Source organism: Phocoena sinus, chromosome 3 (genome assembly GCF_008692025.1).
Source record: "Phocoena sinus isolate mPhoSin1 chromosome 3, mPhoSin1.pri, whole genome shotgun sequence".
NCBI lineage: Eukaryota > Metazoa > Chordata > Mammalia > Artiodactyla > Phocoenidae > Phocoena > Phocoena sinus.
In genome coordinates this window covers 70,353,717-70,380,315 of record NC_045765.1, presented here as the reverse complement: position 1 = coordinate 70,380,315, position 26,599 = coordinate 70,353,717, and the positions used below count along the sequence as shown (strand labels likewise).

Below are 26,599 nucleotides of genomic sequence, written 5' to 3'. Positions count from 1 at the left end.
GCAAACAGTATATGTAAAAATGATTCGATTTTACTTATACCAAACAGATGCTTATAGTTTCATCTGCAATATTGAGTATGGCAAATATAATAAGAAACTTTATAAATAGATTAGGTGTTAGGAATAATTGCATATTTGGTGGGTTGCTAAAAGCTGATGAGAAAGTACTATTTATTTCAACCCTTGTTATGATTGCTCCATTCCCATAGATAGTTATGGATAATATATACTTAATGGGTAATAAATATTTGAATAAATGAAGATCAAATGAGAATGTATATTTGAAAAGCCTTTGAAAATTATTAAGTGCATGAATATGTGGAAGATATTTTTATTAAGATCCTTTACTAATTTGCAAAATGTATTCTCTCTTTCTGCTTTAATTTAAATTGAAAATCTTATATTGATTTACTGGAATTCTTTGAGTATTTTTTTTTAATTGAAATGATTCTAAGTTGGAAGGACTTGGTTAGTGAATGTATATTGGCTTATGAAACACTCAATACATTTTTTCTTTTAAACAGTGATTTTATTTATTTTTATTTTTTCTTTATTTTTAGCCATGTTGGGTCTTAGTTGTGGCATGCAAGATGTTTCGTTGTGACACAGGCTCTTCGTTGTGGTGCGCAGGCCTCTCTCTAGTTGCGGCGTGTGGGTTTTCTCTCTCCAGTTGTGGTGCACTGGCTCCAGAGCGCGTGGGCTCTGTTGTTTGCGGCATACAGGCTCTCTTGTTGAGGCGTGTGAGCTGAGTAGTTGTGGCACGCGGGCTTAGTTGCCCCACGGCATGTAGGATCTTAGTTCCCCAACCAGGGATTGAACCCGCGTCCCCTGCGTTGGAGGGCGGATTCTTTACCACTGGACCACCAGGGAAGTCCCTCTCAATACATTTTTGTTACTTTTATTTATTTTTAAGAAGTAACCAAATCACTGATTTCTTTGTTTGGTTTTGTTTTTGTGATCCCTTTGGTATTAAAGTATACGAATAAAGGGTAATGATTAAGAGTCTACTGAGGTTAGATTTCAGTGGGCATCAACAAATAGTAATAGTCCATTGCCTAAACTTTGGTTATGTTATTAATTTCCCAGACATATGTTTTTTGATTCTCTAAGTTGACTGATTTTCTTTTCTTACTATTCTAGGTCACTATCAGTATCAGCTCACATCATTGAAAAGATAATTTTGAAGACATGTTTTGCTGAAAAGAAAACTGAGAAAAATTTTACGAATGGGATGAACACGCATCAGTTAATTGACTACCTACTGCAATTTGAATGTTAACATTACCCACCTGGTACAGTTACCTAGTGATGTACCTGTTCTCACGATACCCTATTTCAGTGTGGTCGTCTTGATTAAAGAATTCAAAGTGGAGTACCGCAAACTTGATATGGATAATAAAAAGAAAGACAAGGACAAATCAGATGATAGAATGGCACGACCTAGTGGTCGGTCAGGACACAACACTCGAGGAACTGGTTCTTCATCCTCTGGAGTTTTAATGGTTGGACCTAACTTTAGAGTCGGAAAAAAAATTGGATGTGGGAATTTTGGAGAATTACGATTAGGTAAGACTATTTTATTTATTCCATAAAGTTGGGAGCATTTTTTAAAATGAAAGATACTTTTTAATGAAGTGATTTAGTTACTTGTTTAGTTGTTTGTTGTGGTAATTTTAAAGAATATGGATATTAGGAATTTCTAATATACTTCTATTTTCATTTGTCAGTAATTCCCTAGTATAACAATGTCTGTTTACTTGAGATAAACCATCCAGAATATGAGAAAAAAGAAAGTAAATTAAAAAGCCCCAAGAGGCTGAAATAGATACCAGGAAAGCCTTTGCAATGTATTTTTTAGGAATGATATTTAGGCTACCTTTTCTGATTTGAAAACATTTAGTAACTGGTTACTTTAGGAGGATATGTATGGCTTAAAATCAAGGTAATATGCTGAAAATGCATCAAAAATCAGTGAAATTTACAGTGTTGTAATCTCTTCTCCCCTTCCCCCAAGTATATCCAGGGTAGTTTATGAATCTATATTCTTAATAAGGGACACAAAGTACTGACTCAGTTTATTCTTATAATCAGGTAAGTTTGGGAAACACTGGTCTAATTTAAACCTCCTAACTCTACATTTAAGGCATTTGAAACTCAGTGAGGGAAGGTTTCTTGCCAAATGTCATACAGCAATTTAAGATGGACTCGCGATCCAAATCTACATTTTTAACTCCTAGTGCAATAAAGATGTGGCTATCTTCACTGAAGAGAAACAAGAAGGAGGGTAGCACAGTTTTATGGGAGTCAATATTGAGGTACCCTGAGGGCTCTCTGGTCAATGCAAGAGTGTAAACTTTGGAAATAAAAAGAAAAAACTTGGCTTCACAATTTTCATTAGATTCAACCCTGGTGTTAGAAATATAAGCAATTGTATGTTCATCTACTCGACTACTTCTTTTTCATCGTGTAAACACTCTAATTTGTAGTTATTCCTTCATTTTATTACTGTTTTATGTAGCTAGTGTACATTAAATCTTTGAATGAAGCAAGGTAATAAAAGGCAACGACATATTTTGTACATTGCTGTTAAATGATGTGTCTGACAGACTCTTCTGCATTTTAGAAGGGATGCAAATATTTGAAAGGGTGAATGTTTTACATTTTATTTTTTGAAAGATATTGAATTAGATATTTTGAAATTCTTAAATTGTTTCTGATTTTGGCATTAGAAAAAAAACCAGGTTATTTACTTATCCAACCTTGAACTATTATACATCCATCTATCCATTCAAAATTTATTGCATGTCTACAGTATTATGTATGAGGCATGATTAGGCACTGATGATACATTAGAAAAATATAAAATTTGTCTCTGCCATTATGGAATACATAAGTCATTTAACTATGTGGGGCTTCAAATTTCTGAACTTTAAAATGGGATTATTTCCACTTCCTAAATTATTGTGAAATTTAGATAATAGTATAAAAGGACCAGCACTATACTTGCCTGTTTTAGGAAAACAATGATTGTTCTGCTCCATTAAAACGATATCAAGATATTTGTTTTTAATTAAATTATAGCATGTTATATGTATATTTATTTAAACTTATTTATATAAATTAGTTTTATAGCTATATATTTTGTCGTATATAAATATTTGTACTTCACCTGTCACTCTATCTCTCTTTGTGTATATGACTATAGTACCGCAGTACTTCGGCATTTTTTTATTCAAAATTGGTTTCATGTAATTTATTTCAAAATAACTACATATATATACATCTCTGTGTGTGCATGTATGTATATATGTGTGTGTGTATGTGTGGGTATACACACAAAACAATCTAGTGGAGCATTTTAACTAGGGCAATATGAGAAACTGTATGTACCCATATATACTGAAACCATATATGCTATGTACTGAAAAAACAGCAAAATAACCCTTTCTTTTGCAGTCTGTGAATGAGCAGGAATAGGCATAAGATGACTTACTAGTCCATCCATCCATCCATCCATCCATCATCTATTTATCTATCTCTCTGTACCTGATCTATCTATGGGTTTTTATTATATATTTGTGTACATCTATTTATTTAAATGTATTATCTATACATGTAACTGTGTTTTATGTGTACTTATGATACATGTAACATATACACTTGAAGAACTAATTTAATCATATTTTTCTCTTTTGATAGACTACTAAATAAAGGGACGTTTTATTCCTTTTTCTAAAGGTCCCAAGTGATTTCTCTGTACAGAAAAAGTTGTGTTAAGTATCATTCTTTCTGTACCTGGATAAGCATGCTAATGTTAAAAGCTGGTTTGAATTCTTAAGGTGCTTTCTTTAAAACCATGTTAATAAACATTTGATTTCTGGCACTGAAATTTTTGTGCTTAGTATTGGGTATAAAAGAATGTAAGGTATATATGTTACAGGTAAGGGATTTTCAACGAAGATGCTATTAACACCTTGGGCTGGACAGTTTTTTTTGTTGTTGTTGTTGAGGACTGTCCAGTGTACTGCATGGTGTTTAGAACTTCAGACTTCTTGGGCACTAAATAGGAGTTGCATCCCCACATGCAACCCCAAATGCCCTTCCCCCAACCTCCACTGCCATTTCTAAATGCCCCAAGGAGAGACACTATTACCCTCTGTTGAAAGTACAGAGAAAAAAAAAAAGTTGGACATAAAAATTGGACTTGAGATTAAAAAAAAATAGAACTTTTGAAATAATCTAAAATTAAGTAAATGTATTTACTATCATTTTTATCTGTATTTTTAATTGTAAAATGATGAATTGATATATTTTTGGTTTTATCTTTGTATTATGGTAAGGCTTGCATCCTGCTGCATGTTAGATATAGTTCTAGCTTAGACAACCAACCAAAACCCCTAGAAATGTTTTTAACAGGCACTGAATGAGACAAAACAAAGCTAGCTAAAATGTGGGGTTATACTGTATATATTTTTTATTTTCCCATGATGCTTTAACATCTTAAAAAAACTTTTCTGGTCAACCATATTTCAATTAAAAAAAACAAAAAAACCTGAGGTGAGACCTCTTACTGCAGATGTGTTCCAGAATATATGGAGTATCTTTCTGCTTTACAGTTCAGCCAACATAACATTGCTTTAATAATAAAAACAAAAAAACCTCAAAACCTTTCTAGCTGTGGAGAGACTGCTCCTCTACAGGCTAGCCAGTTCTTAAAGATAGCAAAGGACTCAACTGGGAGCAAGCCTTGATCTGCAAACTAAACAATCCAGAGCCATACCTCCTCTCTGGCCCATACACTCCAGAAGGCAATTTTCCTCTTCCTTAACTCATCCCATGGCCAAGTACAAGACAACTAGAGACTGCCCACCAAAGGCTAACAGAATTATTCAAATTACCCAGTCCTAAGCTGTTTACCCTGCCCCGCCTTGCCTTTCCTGCAGAAACACCGATGAAGGCCTTGGCCTAAGCTCTTCCCTTGTTCCTGTCTTCTATCACCTGACCAAAACATGATGCTTCTTCTGTGACCCCCTTTCTAGGACCTGGAGTATAATAAACTTTGTTTTCCTGAGCTTCTTCTGTGTCCCCTCTTGTGGCTAAACCTGACTGACCATGACGTAAAGGAACACAGAACAAGGGTGTTATATATTTGTCTATGAATTCCCATTATCTGAAATAGGATATTGTAAATTTTGATATAATTAAGTAGACCACAGGAGTTTTTATAACTTCTTTTATTTTTATTTTTTCTCCTCTTGTTCCTGTATAGCTTATAACTCTTCTTAATTTATTGTTTATATTTAAGAATTCTGCAGGCCTTACAGTATATATCAAGTAAATATACAGATTTGAGTGGATTCATCATTTTTATAAATGTTTATTGATTTTCTACTTTTACTAATTCAAGCTTCAAACTTATCTGAAAAATGTAATAATAAGGAATAGACTATGATGCTGTAATAAAGAGATCCTAGAATATAGTGGTGTTAGGCAAAATCGTTTCTTTCTTTTTCACATAACACAGACCAGAAGGACAGCACCCAGAGCTGTCAGGGTATCTCTGCATGCTCAATATGTGGCTTCAGTCTCTCTTCCAGCCAGCCAGCAAGAAGAAGAAAAAGGGCCAGAAGAGCACACGTTCATTCTTGGAAGTGGGGAGTGACATACCTTAACATCGACTCATATCCAGAACTTGATCACATGGTCGCACCAAGCTGAAAAAGAGGCTAGAAATTTAGTCTAGCTGGACAACCATTTTAAAACTCGGGCATTCTATTATTAGGGAAGGGGCACAGGTATATTTTGGTTAATTAGTAATCCCTGATATAAACATATATGTAGTTTCTGTAGAACATAGTTTTATAACAATGACCACCCAAATGCCACAAAATTGGTAAAACCATCTTTTCAAGTTCAGTGTGGCACAAAGCTCTGTTGGAAATGTCTTTTGAAATTGGATTTAAAACATCAGTTAACTGGAACCAGCCTACCTGGAGCCTTCTTTTAACTGCATTCCCTCTATACATACACTCCCTATCTTTTGCTCATATTTTACCCACAAACACATATTCTGTGCATTTTTAGTTCATATATATAACAAATATCGATTAAAAGCCAATTATTTAAGGCTATGCCTATGCAAGGTGACAAAAATGCATGGGTAGTGTTGTTCAACCTATGTTCATCTTTATAAATATAACCCTCAAAGTTCAGCAAAATGTCTAATGTTCAAAAAAAGGTGACGCTTTTAGGATTTTGTACTTTCTGCTGTGACTTAAAAGTAGACATTTGAACATGTAAATGCCAACAAAAACAGTACTTTTAGAAGTATATGGTTTATTTTGATTCTGTGGAATTTGTGTTTAACCTAACTTCTTGTCCTATGAATATTTTTCCCTGTGCGCTTGTGAATAAATATCATATACAGGATAATTATGAAAAGATGATAATGTCTTGAGGAAATATAAATTCCATATTTAAACTCAAAACACAATTGTTCCTTTGTTAGATACCAGTTTCTCAAGATTAAGTTTTTCATTGTACCATTAAAGTATTCACTTCAAGCTTACTAGAGGAAGACTACAATTTTATACATAACGCATTCTTGAAAATATATATGAAGGCACATCTGAATGCTGAATTTATTGGCTAAAAATATGGTATGTTTTCTAAAATTTTTTTATATTTATGGGCTCAGTGAGTACCTCACTATAGCTTAGCATTCACCACTTTGGGTCCTGCTATTGAGCTCCATCTTTGTGATAAGTGTGACGGGTTTATGAGACTCATGCTATTTAGCATTAGAATGAATGCTTTTTTTTTCACTCATTTTTATAAAATAAGGACAAAACTCAGAAAAGCATTATAATATTTATATGAACAAGCACTGCTGTACAGTGGTGGCAACAGTTCTAGGTATTTTCGCCATAAGTCTTTGCTGCAAGCAGTTTTACTGTTTGGCCATACAACTCATTGGCCATAAGGCAGTTTTGCTTTAAGGGTGAAATAACTGATTGACGATTTGGTTTCAATGCTGTAATAGATAAAATAACTGGTTGACATTTTGGTTTGACAGTTTGGTTTCGACTGGTTGACAGTTTGGTTTCACTTCTCCACTGATGCAGTGCTTTCATTTTTTTTTTTTTTTTTTTTTTTTTTTGGTACGCGGGCCTCTCACTGCTGTGGCCTCTCCCGTTGCGGAGCACGGGCTCCGGACGCACAGGCTCAGTGGCCATGGCTCACGGGCCCAGCCGCTCCGCGGCACGCGGGATCTTCCTGGACCGGGGCACGAACCCGTGTCCCCTGCATCGGCAGGCGGACTCTCAACCACTGCGCCACCAGGGAAGCCCAGTGCTTTCATTTTTAATTTTTATTTTATATTATTTTATATTATATTGATTTACAGTGTTATGTTTCAGGTGTACAGCAATATGATTTAGTTATATGTTTATCTATTCTTTTTCAGATTCTTTTCCCGTATAGGTTATTACAGAGTATTGAGTAGAGTTCCCTGTGCTATACAGTAGGTCCTTGTTGATTATCTATTTTATATATAGTAGTGTGTCTATCCCAACCTCCTAACCTCCTTATATTTTTATTTTATATAAATCTTAGGCCTCATAATGGTCTAAATAGCGACGACTAGCATGGTGGTCTTAAAATAGTGAATAAAACAACTACATATATTGACTTGATAGAAAATAAAATGATAAGAAAACTTACTAGAGGTATGACATAATAGAGTGAAAAGCCAGATTGCATACAGTACTAGAAAATGAGAACATCACTTTGCAGATCCTTCAGTGAACACAGTCATCCCTGCCACACCTCAAACCAAAAGCTTACCAAGCTATAGCAAATATAAAGAAGCAGCTAGTAACTCACAACAGTCATCCAGAGCATTAATTGTCAATTCTTTGGCTAATCTAGATACAACAGCTTGCGCTCTAATGCTGTCTTTATCAGATTTATCATGCAATATTAGAAGTTGGAGGCAAAAGAAGAATCAAGCTCTTCCTATCCCCCATAAAGAAATGGTTACGTGATTCCTGATGAGTGTAAGTTTCTTGAAAATGGTGAAATTTTTTGCTATTTGATAGTGGAGAACGTTATGGAGACAGAACTTTTGTATTTGGTACAGAATCTGGCTTAGATGATTTGGTAAAACATAAAGACTGGTCATGTGATGGAACATTTAAATGTTGTCTAGAGATTTACTACCAGTTATATAGGTTACATATATTGATAATAAATAGGAACATCCCTCGATTGTTCATTTTATTTCCAGGGATATCTGTGGAGACTTAGAGTTTTTTTATGTTGTAGAGAACTTAGGTCCAACATGAGATTCTGAATCCGTAATGATTGACTTTGACAAAGGAAGTATCACCTTTTCTCAGATATACCATAATACAACTATAATCATGAATCTATACACGTTTTAAATGTATTCAGATATTTTTTGTATTTTCATTTTGACAGTAGAATCTTTAAAATATTTTGTGACTAGTTTTTCATGTGTCATTGTGCCCTTTTTAATGTTCATTTTAAATTTTATTTTCATTTTAATTTTATATAAAATTTTCACATTTATATCAAAATATAATTTTCAATTTTTCCATCAAAATTGCCTCATGGGCAATTAGCTGTGCTGCGAAACTGCTTGTGGCAAAGATTCTTATGGTGAAAATACTGCTCACTGTGGCAGCATATCCAAGACTGAAATTTTGTCTAGAAGTTTTACTGCCATTTATTAGCTGTTGTATAAAATGAAGTTAGGTGTATTATGTTGGAAAAATCACATGTGTGAAAGTTGATGATTACCTATTTTGTGTTAAGTAGCCAGTGTGACCAGGGCCAGTTACTATCACAGTTAAAAACCACAACGATCAGTGTTCTGTTTTTCTTACTATAAAAATAGTACATGCTTATTGAAAGAATACTGGAAATCCAGAAATCAAATATTGTTCTATTTTTTATTCTTTGAACTGTACTTGTAAAGAAGCACATTAATTTCTGTATCAGATTTTCTTCATATACTTAATTCTCCATAGTATTTTACTTGAACTACAGATGTTGACCCCTTGGAATTTTCTAGATTATTTTCAACTTGCTGTTGCCAATAATTACTGTAATTCATTTGAATTCTTTACATATTAATTATATTAAATCTTTATTCTGATTTGTCTTTCACCTGTTCTTTGTATATGTTTTTTCAACTTACAAAAGTTTAAAATATTTTAAGCTATCAAATCTGTATAAAATCTTCTGATCTTTTAATCTTTTTCCATTTATTTTTAACGCTCAAAAAGGCTTCTGTATACTGGCCTGATAAATATTTTTTCTTGTTTTATGGCTTATATCTAACTCTTAAAATACCTGGAATTTAATTTGGTTATAAGGCAAGTTCTTAATAACCCTTCTTCCCCTCAGAGTAATTAACTAGTTTGTCAAAGCCAATTATTGAATAATACTTTTAAAATTTTATTTTAAAGGTATTCCACATTTTTTTCTATATATTTGATCTATTTACTAGATTACATATGAGCCCTATTAAGATCACATCCCGTAATAATGAAGGATTTAAAATGAGGTGGTGATCGAGAAAGGAATTTTGTACTCCAATTTCTATATAGGGTTCTAGTTTTGAAATTCAGTTTAGCATGTGTTTGCCTACTGATTACTTTGTAAATTGTATGCAGTATTCCAACAAAATAAGAATTTTTCTTTTTTTTTAAATAAATGGTCTAAAGTATTTATTAGTATTACTTTCTACTCTGAATCTAGGTGAAATACTAAATGTGTTATGGAGTTGATCATAAATTTAAATATTTCCATGTTATTGAGACTTCTGTTAAATAGTTGGAAGCAAAAACCTATGTTTCATTTAAATGTGTTATGTGCTTCCCCTGACCCCCCAAAGTACAGTTTTACATAATGTATCTTTAAAAATTCATTGCTGGTAGAATCTGACATTTTTCTTTTTTTTTCAAGGGAAAAATTTATACACAAATGAATATGTGGCAATTAAACTGGTAAGTTCATGTTTCTTATTTCTCTTTAATTATTTTCTTGTTATTTCTTTAATGATTAAGTTGCATTTTCACTACTTTTTTTTCATATCCTTTTAACTTGAGTGTTTATTGGGAAAGTGGTAAGTGTAACTGACCTTTTGTTATTAAGCTCCTAGCATCTTCATGCCCCTCAAGTGTATGATAATGTATATATAAGATATCTGTGTCTTTGTGTGTTACAAAAACTTAATCCCTTTACTTTGGCAGTATTATAGAACTGAATTTAAAAATTTTTGAATTTAAGGAAGCTGGTATATTGGCATTTTTTATTAGATAAAAGTTAGAATGCAGGATTTTTCTTCCTGATTCAAGCACTTGGACAAAGGTGTCCTTAGTATTCAGGATTACATTATTTGAAAATGTATTTGAGGTACCTTCCAACATCTCTTTTTCTGTTGATGTTTTTATATTTGGTAAAACTTGGCTATTGCTTGACCTTCAAGGATTCAGAAATTCTTGATGTAGGTGGATAGCCAGGCAAGCAGACTCCCCTGGGACTGTTTTGAAGTCCCAGATGTGCCTGGTATGACAGCTATAAGGCAGCCTTTTTTTTTTGAATAGTTGGGATCTGGGAATTTTTATAAGATATAACTTTCTACTGGCACATCTGTTCTATCTGTTTTGCCAGCCATGTTTCCTTGAGGTTGAGCATGGCTTGGTTTTCCCAGCCTGCCTGCCAGTCTCAATCTTGTCTCTGCCAATATAACCACTGTTATTAGGGTAATGTGACTTTAATATAGAAGGAGAGACTATTTGAGGAAGAGGCAAGTGGGAGAAATAAAAAAAAAAACGTTGGGGATGAGATAGAAAACTGTGCTACTTAATTTTAAGTATCCTGTGAGTGTAAACCAAGTTTCACTGCAACAAATGCTGTTTACTTTTACTGGGAAATAAAAATGCACAGAAGGGTTGTGGTGCCACCAGGAGAGACTGGCTGACTGACATGTGAGTTGGCACTGGCATTTACCTGGCATGAGTTCACCTAGGTTTAAGTTCCGGTCCTTGACTTTATGACAGAAAATCTGGTTAGGTTGTCTCATTAAGATTGTCACTGTTAATCAGAAGTGGATTCACAGTATTAATCAATTCATGCAATCAATCAAGCTCTCAGAGGTGTAAATATTTAGAAAGAGTTAATTTCTAACTTACAGTGAGGTATTTTACTATTATGGGTCCAGAATGCCCACATCAGAATAAATAATATGTTTTCTTTCTGTAGGCTGATATACATAGAATGCTAAGTTAAAATTACAAGGTTCCCTCCTGGGTGTGAAATCAGGACGGGGCGGGGGGGGGGGGGGGGGTTAGTTAGTTTGTGTGAATCACAATAGGGAGGCCCAGGATGCAGGGAATGTGGTCTGGGATCTAGATGTTGTACGGTGTTGGGAGTTGGGGTGGCACACAAGGATGGAAGTGTGGCAACACCCATGTTCTGTGTTATTGATGGCCCGTAGTGAGTAGCTTCAGATATCTATCAGATATTTAACTGATGTTAGGGCAAATAAACCATTGTGTCAAAATAGGAGCCCCTCTAGGCTGACCTTTACTTGTCCATTTCAGTCATTAACTGGTGACCCTTAGGTTCTGTTATTTTCAGATTTGGAACTTGTTTACCCTGTTGACATCTTTGATGCCTTAGTAAACATGTATTATGTCATCTTTTAGCCTTCTTATGTATACACACATAAGTCACTTTTTTTAGTTTACCTTCATGCCATATCACTATCCCCTTATTTTTCTTCTTTTTTTTGGTGGGCAGACATTCACAGTGATCAGGACTACATATAAAAATTGTGGTTATTTGGTATTCTTTGGGAGAACTGGGAATATTTTTGGATCCCTTTGTGGTATTTTGAGGTTGACGTATGGTATAGAGTCATGCTTGCCTCAGATTCATCCAAAAAATATATTGGCAGGGCAGAAAATTTTTCACATAAACTGTTGGACCATGGTTCGGTACTTAGTTTACTAAATATTTGTGTGTGTGTGTGTGTGTGTGTGTGTATGTGTATGTATTATATATATATAAAGTGTCCTTATATATACTTTTGTATCTTATGTTTGTATCTATTGTCTCTGTTTATAGAAAATAATATAATTTTGTTCAGAACCTGCCTAAAAAGTAACCACTTGAAAATGTTATGTCTGTATACCTTCAGTGCTATCTTATTTTTGTACGTTGGTACAAATAAAGGTATTATTTGTTGACAGTGGTGTTCAGAGAGCAAACTTCAGGGACTACTTTTAGCTCTGTTATCTCCTATAAAGGTTTTCACATTTATTTAATGTTACCCTAGTTCATATTGATCATTTGTTTCAAGGTAATTTGTTAAATTTGACCTCAGCCACCACCCTTATATCTTGTTGTTTGTAGTTACATAGTAACCCGTTGTTCATGAATAATGAAAAATTCATCCTGTGGTGAGGTGACTTTTGTTATATGGTGGCACAATAAAATTTTACTGCTAGTAAAGAACTGCCTCAACTAAGTTAGATCTGGGTTTCTGTTTTTACCTAGGGAATATTAGTGATTGAATAAGTTATGTATTTAATTTTACTTGTGATTGCCTGAGTGGGCATCTTTTATTATATCTTATGGTTATATACTTTTATATAGTTAACTGAAGAATTCCACTATGTGGAAGGAGCTATTTTAAGTCATATATATGTATATATAAACAAAATGAGAAAAAATATTCTATCCCTCTTTCGTAGATGAGGGAACTGAAAAGTACATAAAGATTAAGTAACTTGCCAAAGTCTCTACAACAGCTAGTAAGTAGTGAATTTAGGATTCAAACCCAATACAATTTAGTTTCAGTGCCTATGCTTTTAACTAGAGTTGTACCCTACCATTCTGCCTCTCAAGAACTAAGCTGATTGTTTTCTCTTATAATAATCTTTATGATTATAATTGTTCCACTGGGACTTTACAGGTTTTTATCTGAAGTCTGTCGTTGGTTCTTTCATTACGATATATCTTAGTATAAATATTTTAGTTATTCTGTTTGGGATTCACATTCCTCTTGAATCTCTGGTTTATCTTTCATCAGTTCTTGCATTTATTTCTTCAGTTATTGCCTCTGCTCACTTTTCTCTCAAGACACTTATCAAATGCATATTAGACCTTCACATTATATTGTCTGGATCTCTAATCTTTTTCCTATATTTTCTATTTTTCCTCCTTCATAATGCATTTTGTATACTTTATATAGATGCAGTCTACAAAATTTTCTCATTCTTCAGACATTTTTCTATCTCCCAATTTCCAAATTCTCTTTTCTGTTGTGTTAATGTGCTGGTAGATTAGTTTTAAATTTTGTTATTGTAGTTTTTTGTACTTCTTGAAGTTTTGTTGGTTTTGTTTAAATTTTATTACCTTGCTGTACTTTCCTGTTGAATCTTGTTCAATTTTCCTGTGTTATTACTCTGTTACAGTTTTGTTTCCTGCAAATATTTTCACACATTTATTATTTCTTATATGTTAAATCTATTTTGCTTCTGTTTATGTTCTCTGTGTGTGTGTGTGTGTGTGTGACTGTAAAAATCTCAAAAACATTATGTTGAAGGAAAAAAGCCAGACACATACATATAAAACATACATTGTATAATGTCATTTGTATGAAATCCAACAACGGACAAAACAAATCCAAGGGTGATAGAAGTCCAAAAGTGATTATCTCTGAGAGAAGGGTGATGGAAATGCTCTAAACTTTAGAGGCTAAAGGTTTTTTGAGATGGTGGTTGCAGAGATATATACAATTTACAAAGCTCATGGGCCTAATACTTAGGAACTGTGTGTTTTATTGTAAGCTGTACTCCAGCTAAAAATTAAAAAAATATATGTTGTTGCTACTATCAGAATTTTCCTATCTCTGTCTTTGTTCTTTCTTACTTTTCTGTAATTTCTTACTTTTCTTTACATTAGAAATATTTAGTTTAGAGGTGAATTCCTGGAAGCAGGAGAAATAGAATCAGGGCCACCATTCTAGTCATGAATGTTCACAGTATACTCTTCTTCAGGGTCAAAGAGTCAAACACAGATTTCCCTAATGCTTGATCTAATAGCCACTTAACCTTGTATACATTTATGGCATTAATTTATTTTACGCTGCGCTTAAAGTTGACTATCTGGATTTAACCTTAGGGAGACAAAGATGACTAATAGATTATTACATTATACAAGAGTTGAGAGTCCCTCCCATCAGGAAACCTGCACAAGCCTCCATGATAGCCTCATCCACCAGAGGACAGACAGCAGAAGCAAGAAGAACTACAATCTTGCAGCCTGTGGAACAAAAACCACATTCACAGAAGGATAGACAAGATGAAAAAGCAGGGGGCTATGTACCAGATGAAGGAACAAGATAAACCCCCACAAAAACAACTAAATGAAGTGGAGATAGGCAGCCTTCCAGAAAAAGAATTCAGAATAATGATAGTGAAGATGATCCAGGACCTCGGAAAAAGAATGGAGGCAAAGATCGAGAAGATGTAAGAAATGTTTAAAAAACACCTAGAAGAATTAAAGAACAAACAAACAGAGATGAACAATACAATAACAAATGAAAACTACAGTAGAAGGAATCAATAGCAGAATAACTGAGGCAGAAGAACGGATAAGTGACCTGGAAGACAGAATGGTGGAATTCACTGCTGTGGAACAGAATAAAGAAAAAAGAATGAGAAGAAATGAAGACAGCCTAAGAGACCTCTGGGACAACATTAAACACAAAAATATTCATACTGTAGGGGTCCCAGAAGGAGAAGAGAGAGAGAAAGGACCTGAGAAAATATTTGAAGAGATTATAGTTGAAAACTTCCCTAACATGGGAAAGGAAAGAGCCACCCATGTCCAGGAACTGCAGAGTCCCATACAGGATAAATCCAAGGAGAAACACAGCATGACACAAAGTAATCAAATTGGCAAAAATTAAAGACAAAGAAAAATTATTGAAAGCAGCAAGGGAAAAACGACAAATAACATACAAGGGAACTCCCGTAAAGTTAACAGCTGATTTCTCAGCAGAAACTGTACAAGCCAGAAGGGAAGTGGCATGATATACTTAAAGTGATGAAAGGGAAGAACCTACAACCAAGACTGCCTGGCAAGGAGCTCATTCAGCTTCGATGGAGAAATCAAAAGCTTTACAGACAAGCTAAAGCTAAAGAATTCAGCACCTCCAAACCAGCTCTACAACAAATTCTAAAGAAACTTCTGTAAGTGGGAAACACAAGGGAAGAAAAGAACCTACAAAAACAAGCTCAAAACAATTAAGAAAATGGTCATAGGAACATACATATCGATAATTACCTTAAATGTGAATGGCTTAAATGCTCCAACCAAAAGAAACAGGCTTGCTGAATGGCTACAAAAACAAGACCCATATATATGCTGTCTACAAGAGACCCACTTCAGACCTAGGGACACATACAGACTGAAAGTGAGGAGATGGATAAAGATATTCCATGCAAATGGAAATCAAAAGAAAGCTGGAGTAGCAATACTCATATCAGATAAAATAGACTTCAAAATAAAGAATGTTACAAGAGACAAGGAAGGACATTTCATAATGATCAAGGGATCAATCCAAGAAGAAGATATAACAATTATAAATATATATGCACCCAACATAGGAGCACCTCAATACATAAGGCAACTGCTAACAGCTATAAAAGAGGAAATCGACAGTAACACAATAATAGTGGGAGACTTTAACACCTCACTTACACCAGTGGACAGATCATCCAAAATGAAAATAAGTAAGGAAACAGAAGCTTTAAATGACACAGTAGACCAGATAGATTTAATTGATATTTATAGGACATTCCATCCAAAAACAGCAGATTACACTTTCTTCTCAAGTGCGCAAGGAACATTCTCCAGGATAGATCACATCTTGGGTCACAAATCAAACCTCAGTAAATATAAGAAAATTGAAATCATATCAAGCATCTTTTCTGACCACAACACTATGAGATTAGAAATCAGTTACAGGGGAAAAAACATAAAAAACACAAACACATGGAGGCTAAACACTACGTTACTAAATAACCAAGAGATCACTGAAGAAATCAAAGAGGAAATCAAACAATACCTCGAGACAAATGACAATGAGAACATGACAATCCAAAACCTATGGGATGCAGCAAAAGCAGTTCTAAGAGGGAAGTTTATAGCTATACAAGCCTACCTCAAGAAACAAGAAAAATCTAAAATAAATAATCTAACCTTACACCTAAAGGAACTAGAGAGAGAAGAACAAACAAAACCCAAAGTTAGCAGAAGGAAAGAAATCATAAAGATCAGAGCAGAAATAAATGAAATAGAAACAAAGGAAACAATAGCAAAGATCAATAAAAGTAAAAGCTGGTTCTTTGAGGAGATAAACAAAATTGATAAACCATTAGCCAGACTCATCAAGAAAAAGAGGGAGAGGACTCAAATCAATAAAATTAGAAATGACAACGCAGAAGTGACACCAGACACCACAGAAATACAAAGCATCCTAAGAGACTACTACAAGGAACTCTATGCCAATAAAATGGACAACCTAGAAGAAATGGACAAATTCTTAGAAAGGTATAACCTTCCAAGACTGAACCAGGAAGAAATAGAAAATATGAATAGATGAATCACAAGTAATGAAATTGAAACTGTGATTAAAAATCTTCCAACAAACAAAAGTACAGGACCAGATGGCTTCACAGGTGAATTCTGTCAAACATTTAGAGAAGAGCTAACACCCATCCTTCTCAAGCTCTTCCAAAAAATTTTGGAGGAAGGAACACTCCCAAACTCATTCTATGAAGCCACCATCACCCTGATACCAAAACCAGACAAAGATACTACAAAAAAAGAAAATTAGCGACCAATATCACTGATGAATATAGATGCAAAAATCCTCAGCAAAATACTAGCAAACAGAATCCAACAGCACATTAAAAGGATCATACACCATGATCAAGTGGGATTTATCCCAGGGATGCAAGGATTCTTCAGTATATGCAAATCAATCAATACACCATATTAACAAATTGAAAAATAAAAACCATATGATCATCTCAATAGATGCAGAGAAAGCTTTTGACAAAATTCAACAGCCATTTATGATAAAAACTCCAAAAAGTGGGCATAGAGGGAACGTACCTCAACATAATAAAGGCCATATATGACAGACGCACAGCAAACATCATTCTCAATGGTGAAGAACTGAAAACATTTCCTCTAAGATCAGGAACAAGAAAAGGATGTCCCCTCTTGCCACTATTATTCAACATAGTTTTGGAAGTCCTATCCTCGGCAGTCAGAGAAGAAAAAGAAATAAAGAGAATACAAATTGGAAAAGAAGTAGTAAAACTGACACTGTTTGCAGATGACATGATACTATACATAGAGAATCCTAAAGATGCCACCAGGAAACGAGCTAATCAATGAATTTGGTAAAGTTGCTGGATACAAAATTAATGCACAGAAATGTCTTGCATTCCTATACACTAATGATGAAAAATCTGAAAGAGAAATTAAGGAAACACTTCCATTTACTATTGCAACAAAAAGAATAAAATACCTAGGATTAAACCTACCTAGGGAGACAAAAGGCCTGTATGCAGAAAACTCTAAGACACTGATGAAAGAAATTAAAGATGATACCAACAGGTGGAGAGATATACCATGTTCTTGGATTGGAAGAATCAATATTGTGAAAATGACTATACTACCCAAAGCAATCTACAGATTCAATGCAATCCCTATCAAATTACCAATGGCATTTTTTATGGAACTAGAACAGAAAACGTTAAAATTTGTATGGAGACACAAAAGACCCTGAATAGCCAAAGCAGTCTTGAGGGAAAAAAACGGAGCTGGAGGAATCAGACTCCCTGGCTTCAGACCATACTACAAATCTACAGTAATCAAGACAGTATGGTACTGGAAGAAAAACAGGAACATAGTCAATGGAACAGGTAGAAAGCCCAGAGGTTAACCCACGCAACTATGGTCAACTAATCTATGACAAAGGAGGCAAGGATATACAATGAAGAAAAGACAGTCTCTTCAGTAAGTGGTGCTGGGGAAACTGGACAGCTACATGTAAAAGAATGAAATTAGAACACTCCCTAACACCATACTCAAAAATAAACTCAAAATGGATTTGAGACCTAAATGTAAGTCCGGACACTACTAAAATCTTAGAGGAAACCATAGGAAGAACACTCTTTGACATAGATCACAGCAAGATCTTTTTTGATCCACCTCCTAGAATAATGGAAATACAAACAAAAATAAACAAATGGGACCTAATGAAACTTAAAAGCTTTTGCACAGCAAAGGAAACCATAAACAAGACGAAAAGACAACCCTCAGGATGGGAGAAAATATTTGCAAACGAATCAATGGACAAAGGATTAGTCTCCGAAATATATAAACAGCTCATGCAGCTCTATATTAAAAAAACAAACAACCCAATCCAAAAATGGGCAGAAGACCTAAGTAGACATTTCTCCAAAGAAGACATACATATGGCCAAGAAGCACATGAAAAGCTGCTCAACATCACTAATTATTAGAGAAATGCAAATCAAAGCTACAGAACTACAATGCAAATCACACCAGTTAGAATGAGCTTCATCTGAAAATCTACAAATGACAAATGCTGGAGAGCATGTGGAGAAAAGGGAGCCCTCTTGCACTGTTGGTGGGAATGTAAATTGATACAGCCACTATGGAGAACAGTATGGAGGTTCCTTAAAAAGTAAAAATAGAATTTCCATATGATCCAGCAATCCCACTACTGGGCATATACCCTGAGAAAACCATAATTCAAAAAGAGTCATGTACCAAAATGTTCATTGCAGCTCTATTTACCAGGACATGTAAGCAACCTAAGAGTCCATCAAAAGAAGATGTGGCACATATATACAATGGAATGTTACTCAGCCATAAAAAGGAATGAAACTGAGTTATCTGTAGTGAGGTGGATGGACCTAGAGACTGTCATACAGAGTGAAGTAAGTCAGAAAGAGAAAAACAAATACTGTATACTAACACATATATATGGAATCTAAATAAAAAAAGAAAAAGAAAATGGTCAGAAGAACCTAGGGGCAAGGCGGGAATAAAGATGCAGACCTACTAGAGAATAGACTTGAGGATACGGGGAGGGAGAAGGGTAAGCTGGGACGAAATGAGAGAGTGGCATGGGCATATATACACTACCAACCGTAAGCCGCATAGCACAGGGAGATCAGCTTGGTGCTTTGTGGCCACCTAGAGGGGTGGGATAGGGAGGGTGGGAGGGAGGGAGATGCAAGAGGGAAGAGATATAGGGACATATGTATGTGTATAACTGATTCACTTTGTTATAAAGCAGAAACTGACACACCATTGTAAAGCAATTATACCCTAATAAAGATGTTAAAAAAAACCCAAAAAGGCACATGCACCCCAATGTTCATTGCAGCACTATTTACAATAGCCAGGTCATGGAAGCAACCTAAATGCCCATCGACAGACGAATGGATAAAGAAGATGTGGTACATATATACAATGGAATATTACTCAGCCATAAAAAGGAACGAAATTGGGTCATTTGTTGAGACGTGGATGGATCTAGAGACTGTCATACAGAGTGAAGTAAGTCAGAAAGAGAAAAAAAAATATCGTATATTAACGCATATATGTGGAACCTAGAAAAATGGTACGGATGAACCGGTTTTCAGGGCAGAAATTGAGACACAGATATAGAGAATAAACGTATGCACACCAAGGGGGGAAAGCAGCGGGCGGGTGGTGGTGGTGGTGTGATGAATTGGGCTATTGGGATTGACATGTATACACTAATGTGTATAAAATGGATGACTAATGAGAACCTGCTGTATAAAAAAAAGTGATCAAATGTATTTTATTGGAAAGAAGCAAAAATAGACCATATTTACTGTCTAAAAAATATATATATATATTTTGATCTTTAATAAAAAAATCAACAGAAATTAAAAATTCACCTTTGACCTTACTCAAAGCTAGATCCCTCTCCTGAGTTAACTACTGGTTTATTATGTAGCTTTTAAAGACCTTTTCTAATGCATTCATATGCTTCTGAATGTTTGAAATATTAAATATTTTTTTGCTTTATTGAGGTGGGTCTTTCCATATGTATGGATACTATATGTATTTGTGGAAATTGTTGAACACAGTTTTACTCTGTCTCAGATTGTATTTTAATCAAGGCGAAACGTTGAAATATTATAAAGAACAATGCTTGGAATACCAAAAAAAAAAAAGTTGACACCAAGATTTATAAATTTGGAATTGGGGCCTAGTGATATTTTAATAACTTAAATATTTTTTGTTGTTGCTTTTTTTTTTTTAATTAGGAGCCCATGAAATCCAGAGCACCACAACTACATTTGGAATACAGATTCTACAAGCAGTTAGGATCTGGAGGTAAAGTCTTATATTAATTTTTTAATTTGTAATAAAACGGATTGTCATGATAAGAACTCTGTGGTTTCAAAGAATAGTATGTTAAATTTAGTTAATATTAATCACTTCTTAAGGCAATGCTTAGTAGATATTTTCTTACTACAGTCTTCCCTTTTTATTCTAAATATGACATTTTTGGAGCTTTTTGTGTTGGTACTAATATAAATAGAGAACATTGTAAAAAAATTTAATTTGAGAATATAAGGTGCATATAGTTTCCAGGTGCTTAGCCTTTTTGGTGGTATTATAGTTATTGAAATGATTTATGACATGGTGGTAGGCTGAAAAATGGCTGCATAAAAAATATCCATATCATAATCCCTGGAATCTGTAAATGTTACCTTATAGTAAAGACTTCACAGGTATGATTAAGTTAAGGATCTTGAGATCAGGAGGTTATTCTGGGTTATCTGGGTGGCCCCTAAATGCAGTCACAAATGTCCTTGTAAAAGAGAGTCAGAAGAACCATTAACGTACACAGAAGAAGAAAAGGCAAAGTGGCTACAGAGGCCAAGATTGGAGTGATATAGCCATAAGCCAAGGAATGCTGGCAGCCATGAAAACCTGGTATAGGATTGTCCTATAGAACCTCCTTGATTCAGCCTGTTGAAACTGATTTCAAATGTTTGGCCTCCAGAACTGTGAGAAATAAATTTTTGTTATTTTAAGCTACAGGTGTGTAGTAATTACAGGGGCTGTAGGAAATTAATACAGGTATATTTTTACATAAACTCTAAATCTAAGTGAGAATGGATATTTTGTGCCATTGGGAAAAACTAATGAGAAAATTTCCCATTTTTCGTTGCATTTACTTTATGTTAACGTTTCTCTCAACTCCACTTTTTCTGTTCACTACTATTCTAACTGTAATGATTTTATACATACAGTTTCTTATCAAGTAGGGATATTTTGTTTCCCCAGATTTAATAAAATGGAATTTTTTGATGTGTTTTTTGTAAGCACATGTTTACATTCTACTTGGTAGAGTTGTACATTTTTTAATACATTATCAATTTTGCATTCTTTTTTTTTCTAAGAGCATACTTTCGAATGAGTAGTCATTGTGGGGACAATAAGTTGACATTTCGTAATGTTTTATCATTATAAACGTTCTATAATGCATGTTTAAGTCTGATACAGGCCTCCAGGACTTATCAAAATTATCACTGACAACTGAGATATAAATGATAAGGGGACACAATTATATGTGAAACCATACATATTAGTTAGGACTGGCAAGTGACAGAAAGCCCTAAGAAGCTAAGTGGAAAAAAAAAAAAAGGAGTTATTGACTTATGTACTGTAAATTCAGGGAAAGGACTTATCTATAAGACATTGCAGTACTGTCATCAGGGACATTGTTGAGTTTGTCTTTATGCTCTGCCTTTTTGTGTGTGTGTAAGCTTTTTTCTCTGATTGGCCCTTCTTATGAGACGGCAAAGGTGCTTACCAACAGCCCAGCTTAGCAATTTTAAAAGTATCTGTTAACTAAAAATTTCAGCAAAAGTTCTAGGACTGAACCTTACTGTCTTATTTTGTGTCTAATGATTTAATCACTGAATTTGATTGCCCAGACTTACTCATCTCAGGCACTACCTGTGAAGTTCAGGGACTGAGAATGGGGAGAGGTGTTGTCTAATGGGAAATTGAGGTGTTAACAGAAGAAGGAAGATTGGATGCTGGGGAGATGAAAATAAGAGATCTATCTACTTAAGTCGTAAAACTATCATTTGGAAAAATAGGATTGAATACTTTAATTGGATAAGAACGAATAAGTTAATTTGGAGTTTAGGGAGTCATTGAATTGAATACCATGGTGCACTTACTTTTATTATTATATTCTTTACTTTTCTTAACTTTAAAATTTATGTCAGGGATAGTGATAATAAAGTGGAACATACATCTGTTAGCACTTGAATGCCAAAGGGCTGTTGTGCCCCATGACTCCAGGGACTGTCATTTAGTCTGCATATATAAGGGTGCGTACTCCAGGGCATAGCACTTACATAAATTGAAATATGAGTGTTATTGCTTGAAGGTGTGTGTAATGGTGGCTCTGAAACTCTGACAGGTGTGTGTAGTTTTGAGTGTTTCACATGAATCATGTGAATTTTAGTTACTTGTTAGTGTTTTTATCGATCATGAATTTTAAAAACATTTTTGCGTACTCATGTGAGCTTTATAGAAAAACAAGAGTGTTTAATTGTTTTGAGGAGAGACTGATGACTTAAAAATTATTTGATTTTGGAATTGCTACTTGAAAGGATTGTATTTTCAGACTGCTCTTAATCATAAGTGGGGCATTCATAGTAATTTAATCTATAATTCTTTTATGATATTGTAAGTTTCATTTAAGTAGCAACTTGCTTGTTAGTGTTCTCTTTAAAAATAGATATACTGGGCTTCCCTGGTGACGCAGTGGTTAAGAATTCACCTGCCAGTGCAGGGGACATGGGTTTGAGCCCTGGTCCGGGAAGATGCCACATGCTGCGGAGCAACTAAGCCCGTGTGCCGCAACTACTGAGCCTGCACTCTAGAGCCTGTGCTCTGCAACAAGAGAAGCCACCGCCATGAGAAGCCCGCGCAGCACAACAAAGAGTAGCCCCCGCTCTCCGCAACTAAAGAAAGCCCGCGCACAGCAACGAAGACCCAGTGCAGCCAAAAATAAATTTAAAAAATAGATATATTTAATCAATATTCAGAATATATAAAGAAGTCCTAAAACTCAACAGCAAAAATACAAACGATCCAACTTTAAAGTGGGCACAGAACTTGAATAGACATTTTTCTAAAGAAGATAGATATACAAATAGCCAATAAGCACATGAAAAGATGCTGAATATCACAAATCACTAGGAAAATGTAAGTCAAAACCACAAAGACATACCACTTCACACCCATTAGGGTGGCTGTTATTAACTAAATAAAGGAAAGCAAACCAAAAACCAGTAAACAGCTAGTGTTGGTGTGAATATGGAGAAATTGGAATCTTTGTGCATTACTGGTGGGAATGTGGATTGCTGCAGCTGCTGTGGAAAACAGTACGACTGTTCGTCAAAAAATTAAACATAGAATTACCATTTGATTCAGCAGTTCCACTTCTAATTATATGCATAAAAGAACTGAAAGCAGGGACTTAAACAGATAGTTGTACACCCATGTTCATAGCAGTGTGATTTATTTGCAATAGCCAAAAGGTGGAAACAACTTTGAATGGATATACAAAGTGTGGTTTTATACATAGAAGGGAATATTATTCAGCCCTAAAAAGGAAGGAAATTCTGACACGTGCTACAGTATAGAGGAACCTTGAGAACGTTATGCTAAATGAAGTAAGCTAGTCACAAAAGGACAAATGCTGTGTGATTTCACACTTTGAGATACCCAGAGTAGTCAGATTCATAGAGACGGAATTCAGAATGGTGGTTGCCAGGGGCTGAGAGGAGAGGGGAGTGGGAAAATATTGTTTAATGGGTATAGAGTTTCAGTCTGGGATGATGAAAGAGTTCTGGAGGTGGATAGTGGTGGTGGTTGCACGACAATGTGACTATACGTGATGCCACTGAACTGTACATTTAAAAATGGTTAAAATGATAAATTTTCTATTATGTATATTTTGCCACAGCAGAAACAAATTAAAACAGATTTATTTAGAATTATTTACTGAAATATCTGTGAAATAATAGACAGTTTATCTAGTTCTACTCTCTAGGTTTTGATTCTCCTGTAAGTCTTTCTCCTTATCTAACCTCCCTGGCAGTATCCCACTTTTCTCTCTTATTTGTTCACTGAATCTGTTACATATATACAGTAGGACTGTGCAGCTTTACTGCAGTGTGCGTATGAGGGTTGACTCCTTATATTATTTATAGCTTTCCATAGGATTAGAGTATTGTTTTATACTTTATCACTTTCTCTGATAGCAAAAAATTAATGTTTCAAATGGTCTTGTTTTGTAATATCCACTCAGCATTTATTGAGTAAAATGAAGATCTACATTTGGGAGTCATCAACACATAGGTGGTTTTTAAAGCTAAGGGAATGGATGAGGTCTCCCATAGGAGAGTGTAGAGAGTGTCAAGAGAAGAGGAACATAGGCAAAACCATGATGACCACTGCATTGGGTAGGAATAAATTTGACTGTCAGTATCAAAAATCATGACAGCAGTAGCTTAAACAAGTAAAGCAATGTTATGTGAGGAAAAATAAACAAGGAGTCCTGAAGTAGACAATTGTAGGATTGATATGGCTACACAGAAGTAAGGAATCAGGCTCGCTCTAGCTTCTTCCTTCTGTTTTTCGTACGTGGCTTTCATTTTTATGATTCTGGATTTTTTTGTAACAGGAGGGAGGAAGGAAAGGATGAGATTACCATCTATATAAGGATAATTTCCAATTCTTTATCCCAGCCTTCATTCTTAAAATCTAGTCATACATGTATGTCTCTACTAGAATCAGCAGTTCTATATACCCAGAATTTCTCTCCCTATCTTCTTTCCCCTTACTTTTCCAATGATTTCTCTCTCTTCCAAAAGACCTGTTTGTTTTTCTGGATTATCTTGTTCCATTAGTGGCTCACCCATTCAAGCTGAAAGTGTTAGTCACCTTTAATTTTGACTTTTTGGGATAATCATCAAAAAGGTCCGTCAGTTATGTCTCTTAAGAGATCTGTTGACTTCATTCTCTTCTCCCAGTCTTCATTGTCACCTATTTTTTGAATTGGGCTTCTTTTTGTGCATCTCACTTCCTTCTTCCCTACATTCCTCTTAGAGACTTGTCATTTAGTATAAAGTTCACATTTCTTTCTCTTTCTATTCGACCCACTTTTTAGTTGCACTAAACTTAGTGTTCTCTGAATAGATCTTATTATTTTCATATATCCATATTCTTCTTTCTGGAATGTCTTTCTTTCTCAATGAATTTCTTCTTTCTTCAGTCCCCAGCTAAAGTATCTCCTCTTTTGCAGTACATTTTCTGGTATCTCTTTCATTCCACAAAAAGCTTCTTCTTTGACTTGAAATTATTTTGAATACATCTTCATTTTTCTTTCATCATACCATATTATATTTATATTTGCTTATGTCTCTCTCCTCCATTAAAATTTGAACTCTTTGAGGGCAGTGAGAATCATCTTTTTATCCTTGAAACTGAGCAGAATGATTGACAATTGTAAGCCCTTGGTAAATGGTTGAAATGGTAAATTCTTTAATGAGAATAATAGACTGTTTTCTATCATCAGATGTGAAGGTGCAGTACATAATCTCCAATATTTCCTATAGCTTTTTAGCTTTTGTGATTGTATGTTTAAAGTTTGATATATTAATATTATGTAAAATCATATTATTACATTTTGAGTTTATTCCACTTTTGACAAATAGACATAACCATGTAATTTCAAAAATTTATTTATTTTAATGTCATTTGCATCACTCTATGATTAGGTAAATTTAGAGATCCAGAAATAGAAGGAAAAAAAGTCAGTGATGAGTAATTTTTAGATGATCAGAAATGATAAACCAAGGGCATATGCAGGTAATTATTAAATTAACTGACTGTACAATTCAGCTGCCTAAAAATAATCACTTTCTAGAGAAGCATGGGTTTTAATTATTAGAATTAATTCAGTTTTTTTTAATCTACTTGAAAAATAGTTTAGTTGAATTGTTGATATGATACTTCATGAAAATGCATGGGACATATTTTGCAATGTATGGGGAAAAGTGTTTTGAAGATCTGTGATTCCGAATAATGCTTCTGTGTCTTAAATTATTTCCTTGACATCAGATGGTTTATATAGGCCATATTGACCTAATTTGCAATCATTTATTCCTTGGAATTTCTTTATCAGCTGATACTTCATCACAGAAAGTCAAATAACCTTTTTTTTTCTGTCATAAATTACTATTCTTGGAAGATCTCTAACTATGGAAATGATGTTAAATATACTATTTGAGACTGTGCATATGTTAAATTGTTAAATAATTTTTTCTCAGGTGAGTGGCTTGTCTTTTTTTTTTATTTTTAACATCTCTATTGGAGTA

The 26,599-nt window shown here is 34.5% G+C and overlaps 1 protein-coding gene across 14 annotated transcripts in view; it reads left to right on the top strand.

Annotated features, from left to right (window-relative positions):
* The window catches only part of CSNK1G3 (casein kinase 1 gamma 3), a 141,297-nt gene that overhangs the window by 38,185 nt on the left and 76,513 nt on the right, over positions 1–26,599 (top strand). For 12 of the 14 annotated variants that reach the window (XR_004349119.1, XR_004349117.1, XR_004349118.1 and 9 more), the window contains exons 2-4: positions 1,141–1,566; positions 9,994–10,034; positions 20,450–20,519. Coding sequence is in view for 2 of the 14 variants with exons in the window: in XM_032626108.1 (XP_032481999.1) it covers positions 1,389–1,566; positions 9,994–10,034; positions 20,450–20,519 (289 nt within the window). In the remaining 12 variants the exon portion in view is untranslated. Of the gene's footprint in view, positions 1–1,140; positions 1,567–7,965; positions 8,058–9,993; positions 10,035–19,657; positions 19,710–20,449; positions 20,520–26,599 lie in introns of those variants that run through there. The other 2 variants (XR_004349123.1, XR_004349122.1) reach the window with 2 other exon arrangements.